Source organism: Ovis aries, chromosome 1 (genome assembly GCF_016772045.2).
Source record: "Ovis aries strain OAR_USU_Benz2616 breed Rambouillet chromosome 1, ARS-UI_Ramb_v3.0, whole genome shotgun sequence".
NCBI classification, from domain to species: Eukaryota; Metazoa; Chordata; class Mammalia; order Artiodactyla; family Bovidae; genus Ovis; species Ovis aries.
This window is the reverse complement of record NC_056054.1, coordinates 143,011,475-143,022,384: the sequence shown is the minus strand read 5'-3', so window position 1 is coordinate 143,022,384 and position 10,910 is coordinate 143,011,475. Positions and strand designations below refer to the sequence as shown.

Sequence of the window (10,910 nt, the reverse complement as noted above, 5' to 3'; positions counted from 1 at the left end):
TCACAAGTATAGAGGTTTTTTCCCCTTTTTCTAAATAAACTGATCTCTATTACTTACTGTGCACATACATTGCTTATCACTCTCAACTCCTCACTACCTATATACATATATTAACAGCATATAGTTATTTGATATATACATGTGTACATACACATATTCATTTTTGCAAAATGTTCGAAGACTTTTATTAAAAAAAAATTTAATGCCCATTGAAACTTGGATAAAAACCTAATAACATCTTATCTTACAACAAGTTTGTATCAAATCAATTTTATTTTTGAACACTGTACAAAGTTTTTCCCACTTTAAAAATCCATGATGACTATCCAGTTACATAAGAAAACAGAACCAAGGGTGGGTAGGCCAGGCTGTAAGCTGATGGTCTTTCTGAGCTACACTTCCATTGCCCTGTCTCTAGATACATTAACTCTAAGGCCATCTTTTCTTTTTTTTTTTTTCTTTATTTTTCCAAGAACGGAAAAGCATTCTCGAAGACTTGCTATTCTCATGACCAGAGACTTATTACATTTATGAAAAATCTGGAAGTCAGAGAGAGCCCAAAAAGTAACAATCATTTCAAGCCAGAGACAATGAATTTTTTCCTTCATTTATTCAAAGTCACTGCAGGAAATAAACACTAAAAGATTAAAAAACAAAACAAAAAAATTCACACTGCAGTATGTACAATTCCATGACATCATATGAAGAAATTAAATTTCTAATAAAAATGACAAATTATATTACTGAGCAGACTGCATCAAAATCGGTTGTGTAAACCCCAGAATTCATACCATGAATGGTAGTGTGCCTGTATTCCAGTACCCTGGAACACTCCTGGTATATGTTTCCAATGGGATTAAAAAATTCATGAAAGTAGTTGTGTGAACTCTTTATTTTGAAAAGTGGTTGACTTGATTTAAAAAGTTTTAAGACCCTTGGATTCAAAGCATTCTTCCACAAAGCTTAAACCACAGAAGTCGTGTCCAGAAATGGAATACTGTTATGTTGGGATGAACATCTGATCTGACTTGTTAAGACATTTTACCAAATGCACAGATGCACAGGGTCCCCCATGCACTTTTCATGCAGCAGGTAATCACAACTTAAATAAAAGGCTTATTCTATACATTTGTCCAGACTTGCAACTGTATACATACATGCACAATTTTTAAACCTGTCTGATTATATTTACACTTGTACATGGAATATACAGAAACCAAAGAGATTAAAAGGCTTTTCTGTTGTATTAGAACAATACAAAATATGTATTTTTTCATTAAGGAAATCACTATTTACATCACCTTTAAAAACCAATTTTAACATCTTCATGTAACAAGTCAATATATATATATACATATTATATATATATATATATATATAAAATATATACTCTCACCGGTTTACTCTTCTGTAAGATGCAGCAGAGAGCAAACAGGTAATGCTACCTTACTGATGTCAATGAGAGCTGTAGTACCTTCACAAGTGACTTTGTTAGGAAGAAATTGTCTAGATATCTAAAATAGTCCTTGAAAATGTGTATATGTGCATCCTTGTATCTACATATGCATAAACGAAGTGCATTTAGGGATGTATGCCCTTTCTCAGCACTCTTCTTTAAGATCATACTAAACTCAAATTGGGGACACTCTCTAGTATCAGAACAGCCTTCTTCCTGGTCAGGTTTATCTATATATGACATATCTTCATTTCTTTGACTGCTGACAATAACCACCACCAAAAGACAACCAACCAACCAACCAAAGGAATGAAAAAAAAAAAAAAATACAATGTTGGCCCTTGATCTTCTTTTTCCTGACCTAAATTTCACTCCCTTGTAAAAGCCCATTTTCCCCTAACCAAGGGGGAACATTGGTAATTTTTCTAGCATACTTCTAAGGCTCTAGAACTTTCATAATGGCAGAAAAAAAAAATGATTTGTTTAAAAGCTTATATAGTGTAGACAGTAAGACTGTCACAGAATAAAGATGGGATGCAGATGAATATCTTCACTGGCCAGTGGAATTTTCAAGACATAGCATAATATTCACTCCTATTATTTTTTAATATATTCAGTAATTATTTACAAATCATTCTGAGAAAAAATAATCGTTTAGGGTTTTAGATCATATTAGGAAATAACGCCCATTTTTGATATAAAAATCTTAGAAACAACTTCAAGTAGAACAATTTCAAATAGATTTTCTTCTAATTAATAGTTGATTATATAACAGTTTTTTGGTAGGTCAGTTGCTACCTGGGTTCACAATTAAAACCAAATCTATCTGGTGAATGAATTGCGGATGGTAAAAAATGAACTGAAAAACACGGATGTGTTTCAAGACAGAAACCCCATGTGGTTCAATAATAAATTAAGTTCTTCTATGAAAACATCAATGTGTCCTTTTAATCACTATTTTAAAATAACAGATCTGATGGAGTGACTGTGTACAACTCTGCCATGTGTATGTGCCCTTTACTTTTTTGTTTAAGCGGTCTGAGTTTAGTGCCTCCCTTGGGTGTGAAATATGTATTTTCATCTTTGTCAGCACTGTTCTTAGGACAATGGTTTTCACAGAAGTTAAGGATGTATTCAGGAGGAGTTGCCAAACCATCCTGGAATCACCTGAGTTTGGTAAGTGGCCCTGTTATTCCATCCCTAAGGCTAATTAAGTAGATGTTACTCTTTAGAACACACAAGTAATCACATATTTTTCCTGAGATGTTGAGCCAGATATGAAAGTTGTCCCCTCCACCCGATTTTTTTTTTTTTTTGTCATAAAAAGTATTCGGAACCCGATTTCCAAAGACATAACAGTAATAATATGAAGTACAATATTGCAAATTTTGAGTTGATGTGTGACTATATTGGGGAAAATATAGGCATCAAATAGTTTGTTTACAATCCTGTTTTCTGAGAAAAGTCATAAGCAGTAGTTTCAATTTTCAAAACCCAAATTTCAGTGTGCAGAAGAAACACCTAGGGAGTGTATTAAGATGCAGAAGGAAGACTCCCAGGTCCACTCAGTAGAGAATTCTTGTTTGGTAGATCGGAGCTGCTGCCTGGGAATCTGCATTTTAAAGCAAGTGCTCTGGATGATGCTAATGCAGGTGGTCTGAGTCCAGCTTTAAGAAACCCTGGTCGTCAGACTCACAGGTACCACAGAAATGGTGAGAAGTGGCTTTTATAAGACATGGTGAAAACTGTCCAAAGAAAAGCCATTTTGCTAGTTAAAAACAACTTATTTCAGTTATTTAGGAAACCATCTGAAGATAAATGTTAACTCTCCTAATTCTGTAAAAGGAGGAATATTAATTTAGTAAAGTAGTTAAAATACAAAAATGGAAATCTGCCTTTTTTTAAGATCTATCAAACTTCCACCAATTGTAATCAATTTTTACCAAGTAGTACAAGGTTTAAAGAAATACAGAATATTGAAAAGGATCGGGGAAGCCCAGACACATTGAGGAATCACAAAACCCCTTTCAATAGTCAAAAATAATTTTTTTTTAGCAAAAGTGAAAAATGTAAGCATATATTTTTCTAATTGTTTTGGAATTGAATGAGAAATGAAACAGCACTAGGTTTTTTAATTCAATAATTACCCTTTAAAGAGTTATTATTTAGTAATGTGGACTTTAAAAAACGTATTATATAGGTTGCTTCTGAAAAGCAAAATCAAGTCCTCTAATAAAGGCAGCAATGCATTAATCTGCTGGATGGAGATTTATATTTTAATTTATGCCTAGTATCTGTGATTAAAAAAAGAATTATCATTCATGGGCTACTCACAGTTGTTGTCTGATGCATACAGAAGGTGTCAAACAACCAATTGCTAGTTCAGCAGCTTCCTCATGACATTTAACATGAAGCAAAAAGTAGTCTGCATATTTAAACATCACCATTAACCAATACTTTTCAAAACGAAAAAGTTTCAATTATACCATGCTTTTCTCAAATCATGCGCTTATTTATACAGATCTCAAGTTCATTAGTTTTAAAAAGATCCAAAGTTGGGTGGCAGGTCCATTTTATTCTGATTCCTTTTTTATTGTTAGCATGTTTCCCAGAAGTCCATAAACTTCTCCGTTTGCACTGTGTGGGCGAGAAGCATTATTGCCCATATGGCTATTATAAGCGCTCCTTAAATTAAAGAAAGAAGCTTTAGTTTCTGCAGCAGGAAGTAACTCTTCTTTGATTGTAACCTGTGAGATACTTTCAGCAGATGAAGGCTCCCTCCAAATGTCCCTGTCCTGTGTTTCTCGACTGGTAACAGAATTGCCTCCTTTCTGGAGCATGTAATAGAGTATTGGGTTAGTTTTGGTCAGTCTTGGAGAGTCTTTCTCATACTCATTCTTGTCCACATCTGTTATCACCCACTTAATGGGTCCTTTCTCACTGGGCATGGAACACCCGTTCACAAGCCCAGCTTCTGGTCTAGACCCTGTGCAGCCCAAGTGCTCAGGGAAAGGAGGACTCAGGGCGGCCCTTCCGACACCTGGGTATGGAAAGGTCCTGCTGTCCATGCAACCGCCGGGCTGAGTGGCACCGTACATCAGTCCGTTTAGAGAAGCAATGCTGAATTCAGGCTTGCTGTTGGTCACACTGCTTCTGTGTCCTTTCTTTTTACTGTCAGCCACAGAGTTACTCCTGTGCTGAGACAAATCTCTCACGCAGTTTTCTGAGAGAAGCAGCTGTTTCAGGACGTTGAAGCTTTTGCTCTCTCTGGTCCAATTCCTGGGTTCACTTTCGCTGGCTGAACCGTGACTGGCAGGATGTTTAAATTCAAGATCACTTCTGCTAAGTTTCAGCTCTTGCTGGTTAAGCAAGGACCCGTACAGCACCTCCGGAGCACTGTGACTGTTTGCAGCATCGACTGTGTTACTTTTTGTCTTTTTAAAGGGGTTTTCTAATGGCTCGCTGTAAAGCTTCCTTTTCTTAGGGACCATGCAAAGGTTCTTCGATTCTACAAGTGTCAGTTCACTGTTCCTGTGACTGCTGTCCAGCTCATCAGCCAGGTGACTGTCTTGATTTTGTCTCAGCAATCGGCTTAGCAGACCGTTCTTTGAGAAAGAAAAATCCTGAGGTGAGCCAGGCTCTGGATTCAAGTCCTCAGATGCTGGTAAGGCAGGTGCGCTTCTCTGCATGGGAGGGGCCGTCCCTAAGAAGGGGGCACCCGGAGCCTCGTGGCTCAAGTGCATGCCCGCGCCATGCGGATGCAAGTCATCACAAGGCTCAGATTTTATTTTCACCATCAGTATTTGTTCACTTAAAGCTCTATCTGTATGTTCCTGAGTGCTCTCATCTCTTAAGGGCATCTTCTCTTTCTTTTCAGTCTTCCCTTTGTTGGGATTTCCCAGCAGTAACTGGAGGACGGTGCGCCTTTCAAGCAGATTTTCTATTTCAGACCCAGAGAGTCCTGGTTCAGGACCTATTGTGTGACTGCTGAATGCTTTCTTCTCTTCAACTGCACTTGTTTTATTGGCTAGCAGAGGGCTATTCAGTCTATCAATCATACCTGGAGGTTTATCTGTGTTTACACTCAGCAGCTGTTTACTGGGTCTCTGCTCTTCCCCTGACACGGAAGACTGCATTCCACATTGCGCTAAATTTTGTAACAGTTTACTGGCACTGAACGTGGCCGAGTTTTGTGCACCTTCATTGTGGATGGCTTTCTCCCCCTGCGATTCTTTGCTTTTTGTAAGGTCCATCAGGTGGCTCGAGGCGGTATTCGCTGGCTTTTCGGGCTGGGGGCCACAGGCATATGGTGGGGAATTCCATTTGATGACCAGAGAGTGTTGGGAAAGGTTGATGGGAGAGTCGGCTTTGGTGGATGCAAGCAGTGGTGGAGTGCTCACGGGAGTAGTCCTGTTGGTGCTGGGGCTCTCTATTACAGACGTCCGGGTGTAATTCTGTGTGCTGAACTTTGTCTCATCGCTGTGTGCTTCCTGAGGGCTGCTGTTTCTTTCCATGTTTTCTTCATTCTTATGGCCAAGCAGCAACTGAAGAAGGGTTACCTTCTGGTGCGAATTTAGCTTAGAATTCTTTGAGGTATCTTGATCTTCTTTGACGTCAACTTCGGGGACTTTTGGATCCCAAGTGTTTAGCAAGGACTGAGTTAAGTTATCCAGAGAAACAGGCTGGTCGGGTTCGGGTTTTTCTATCCTGTGTTTGCAAGACAAGTCTATGGGCACACAGCTGGAGTAAGAACTTTCATCACCACTGCTCTCATCGGTGAAGCTAGGATTGGGATCTGAGTACTCATCAATGGTCGTAGGCGTGCTGCTCTCCTCAAAAATGCTTCCTCTCTCACTGTGACTGTGTCCGTTCATCGGCTTAGGTATGGTCTGGCTTTTAAGAAGATGTAAAAGCAAACTGTTATTAGCAGCCTGTTTTATATTGTTTCTTTCCAGGGAGTTCTTATAGCCTGCATTTTTGGGGGAAGAAGGGACAATACCCACTGGATTCTGAAATGCTGTACTTTTGCTAGCCATTAGTTTGTTTGATGATGCTCTTGCCTGACCATTAAGATGGCCTGATATGCCTTTGGAGAGCTGGAAACTGCCCATGTCCTTCTGGCCATTTTCTTGTAATCTGGCCATGGCAGCAAGTCTTTCGCTTGCTGCCTGATTTGCATTTTGTGTTTTTAAAGCATGTTCCCGAGAATACTGCTGTAAATGGGCTTCGCTGGAGAGAAGTAGTGCTAGTTGGCTACAGGCAACACTGGGTTTGGGTGAAGTGGCAGGACTAGCCCTTTTCTCCACCATGCTTGCGACAGCCTGTAATCTTGCAGCACACGACAAGGGTTCGCTCATGACCTTTGTTCCGCCCTGCCCCATGTGATGAGGTGACTCTATGAACCTATCTCTGATAAGGGTTTTCGTGACATCAGGGACGTTGGTATCAGGCTTTTGATCTTTAGCTTTGCTTTTCTTCAACAGAGTTTTTAAGTGACTCGATGCAACTCCATAGCACCTTAAATCTTTCTCCACTTTTAAAGAATTATGACTCAGGGCGTACCCTTGCTCCTTGAGGCTCTGCCTAATTTGTTGTGACAGGGCAACAGTCTGCAGCCGAGAGCTGAACGACTGAAGCAGAGAGGCCAGTACCTTGCTGTCCTGTTTGCCTTTAGGTGCACTGTCAGCCATGCCAGCCAGCAGAGCCTCCTTCTTTACGTTTAGATTTACGATGGAATCAGACAGCCTCTTCCGCTTCGCTGCATTCCAGTCCTCAGAAGACTGCAAGAGTCTGGCTTTTTTGAGGTGCAGCATGCCAGATCCCTGATACGTGTGTGTGCTGAGAACTGGACCATTACGCTGACAGGTGGGAAACGCGCTACCAGAAATGTTAAAGTTCTGATCATCTTCATTACGCCCAGCAGACGCTTTGTCGACGGCAGTACCTGACCCCTCTGCTGCCTGATGCATTAGTAATCCTTCTAGGTAAGTTAGAACAATAGAATCCTGGTGCACATCAGAGCCAAGCTCTTCTCCATGAGTCATGTTCAATAGAAGTGTTCACGAGGGCTCGGTTTCTATTCACTTCGAGGAATGGTTTTTTGTGGGGAAGTGAGATGTAACTTCAATAAGCGAGTGTTGGTGTATCACCTTCCACAGTAATTAGACAGAGGTATGCGGTTCCATTCTGACCAGGATTATTGCTGGCTGGCAATGATGAGACAAAAGGTAGGCAGACTATGACGTAATCTGACCTCAGAGCTGGAAACAGCAGCAGAATTCCTCTACACACAGAGCTGCGGTGGCAAGCAGACAAAATCCTCAGTGAATATACTGCTTTTCCTTCTTCATCTTCCGTTCCCCAGTAAACGCAAATATCAGTGTTCTAAAAAAATAAATAGAAAAGTTAAGAAGATGAATTAGAATTATGCTATGATACCTGTAGGCAAAAAATACAGCACTTGTAAGTGTCTATGTGGGTGTATATATATATACATATATACAATATACATATGTATGCATTGCAGAGCTTCCTTATTATTTATTGTCATTCTATTAAGTTGGAAGTCTCTACTGGAAATCCTATGGATTAATCCATATTGTTAAAATGATCTAATCGGTTAGAGAAAATACTTTAATGTTCTGTAACTGTCTTACAAAGCCCACCCAGTTTTTGAATTTTCATAAACACCTTTCTGCAAAGCGATATGAATGGTGAGTTTCTTCTGCAGCACCACAGCTCTATGAGGGGCTGGAATGAGCTTCCTTATATTACTAGGAGCTTTGGAAGGAAGAAGAGAAGTGCAAAAACAGGAAAAGGGATCCTTGTGATGTGGACTCATCAAATGAATTTGATGTGGGGTTGAGCATCAAAAGAATCGACGCTTTCGAACTGTGGTGTTGGAGAAGACTCTTGAGAGTCCCTTGGACTGCAAGGAGATCCAGCTAGTCCATCCTAAAGGAGATCAGTCCTGGGTGTTCATTGGAAGGACTTAGGTTGAAGCTGAAACTCCAATACTTTGGCGACCTGATGCAAAGAACTGACTCATTGGAAAAGACCCTGATACTAGGAAAGATTGAGGGCAGGAGGAGAAGGGGACGACAGAGGATGAGATGGCTGGATGGTATCACCGGCTTAACGGACATGAGTTTGGGTAAACTCCAGGAGTTGGTGATGGACAGGGAGGCCTGGCGTGCTGCAGTCCAAGGGGTCACAAAGAGTCGGACATGACTGAGCGACTGAACTGAACTCTAGGGCACTCGCACCATTTTTAGCTTAGAAAATACGATTGTGTGCTCAGTCCTGTCTTACTCTTTGCAACCCCATGGACTGTATAAGGCTCTTCTGTTCATGGAATGTTCTGGGCCAGAATACGGGAGCGGGTTGTCATTTCCTACTCCAGGGGATCTTTCTGACCCAGGGATCAAATCCACATCTCCCGCATTGCTAAGGGGATTCTTTACCACTGAGCCACCTTGAAAACCTTGCAACACATAAAAGGGGCTTCCCTGGTGGCTCAGATGGTACAGCGTCTGTCTACAATGCAGGAGACCCGGGTTCAGTCCCTGGGTTGGGAAGATCCCCTGGAGAAGGAAAATGGCAACCCACTCCAGGACTCTTGCCCGAAAAATTCCACGGACTGAGGAGCCTGGTAGGCTACAGTCCATGGCGTCACAAGGAGTCGGACATGACTGAGTGACTTCACTTACACTATACACTAAGCTATCCCTTTACCCTGTAGAAAATTGGACAAGAAACAAACTTAGGATAGAACTGAAGAGGAATAATTGCTTCCAGAAAACTCTAAGTTAAAGTGGTTACTTTTCATTAATTTCTTTGAAAAGAAAATTCTATAAACAGCACCGATTACATGAAGCAAGCAAGATAGAGAGCTTTTCATAGAAACCTGTATTTTCAACATTTTAAGGTTAAAATAATTCGATTTAAAGCTAGTATTAACCTGGCATTTTCTTTCCGTGGAAAGGCAAGCACATGATTTCTGAATTACCAACATGTGGCTGGCTTGCTTGATTTTATATACATATTACTTAATGCTGCCAGGTGTTGCACTCTACCTGAGTATAGTCAACTACAAATAACTCAGCATCAACACACATTTAAAAATTAGGTTTCTTTGGAGATTTATAAGCAACATATTTAGCAACTAGAATATTTTATAAAATGCTGTGATTCATTGCCTTGTCAGTGAACCTAATGATTTTTAACTTCATTAGAGATTTTATTAGAGCTTGTATACATGTCGTTTTTAAAATAGTCAACACTCTCTTCATAAACAAAATAAGGAAGAAACTTGATTTGTATGGCAAATACTTACGTGATTTCTATGGAAAGGGAACAGAATTATCCAAAACATTTGGTTTATGGAAGGTAAGAAGGACCAAACAAAGGGGGAGTAAAAGTACTGAGGGGCAGAAGAAAATAGGAAAAAACAAAAACAAATGAAGGACTCACAAATTTTGCAACTCTCAAAAGCTTTAGAAGGAAAAATTTAGTTTAGAAACTAATATAATAATACATTAATACCTTCTTTAAGCATTAGGTTGGTAGGAATGACAGGCAAAATGAAGAAAGATTTAAGGAACACTGAAAATACATACATATTTATATATGTGAATGGGGGAAAATATAAAACCTACCCAGTGATAAATTAGAAGCTGAATGAAGAATGTCTGTTTTAACTTAGTTGCCATTTGCATAGGGTGATTACATTAAATTTTCAGAAAAATATTTTCTGGTTTTAACAAAAAAATTAGTGTAACACTTACTATACCAAGAAATGACTTAATTTTGATTTAGAACTATCATAATTTTAACAAATTCATTTAACCTGCAGTATACCAAGAATAATAGTTACCACCGTTTACTATCTGGGTCCAATGAATATTTAATTACTATTTAAGTCAGTTTGTGAATAATTTACAGAATAGTAAAGAGACAATGAAAAGCAACTTCATTAGAATTTTTCATGAGAATTTACACAGCAAATCCAATTCTTAATATCTATATTTTCCTGGTTTTGAAGGACAACATATCTGAAACGGGCAAGGCACTTTGGAACTGATAGCTTAACTACTGTCACGCATGAACTTGTAAGTACCTTGTAAATACCGATTCTAGATTTCAAAAACATGTCTATAAGGTTCTAGACTTCTTTTTGTATTTGTATCAATAATTCAAAACGTGTTAACTTTGGAAACTTTGACAACTCAAAAGTATACTGAGGACAGCAGGACAGAAGTCTTCCTTGTTACAAAATTGCAAAATATTTTTTATTTTTAGATTTATTAATACCAATTATATCATTTCCATGTCATTTATTTTCTTCCAATTCTTTTATTACACACTGGCCTTGTGTACTTGTCAACTTCTGAACTGTTTCAAAAAAAATGTGGGTGTGTCAGCATCAGAAAAGCAAGCCAGGGCAGGTGAGGTT

At 39.2% G+C, this 10,910-nt stretch overlaps 1 protein-coding gene across 6 annotated transcripts in view; it reads right to left on the bottom strand.

The window, feature by feature from the left end:
* Positions 1 to 593: 593 nt before the first annotated feature.
* NRIP1 (nuclear receptor interacting protein 1) overlaps positions 594 to 10,910 on the bottom strand; it is a 99,633-nt gene continuing 89,316 nt past the window's right edge. For all 6 annotated transcript variants that reach the window (XM_042230194.1, XM_060404029.1, XM_004002823.4 and 3 more), the window contains one exon: positions 594 to 7,840. In XM_042230194.1, coding sequence (XP_042086128.1) covers positions 4,030 to 7,500 — 3,471 coding nt within the window. In that variant the 5' untranslated portion in view covers positions 7,501 to 7,840 and the 3' untranslated portion in view covers positions 594 to 4,029. The remainder of the gene's footprint in view (positions 7,841 to 10,910) is intronic.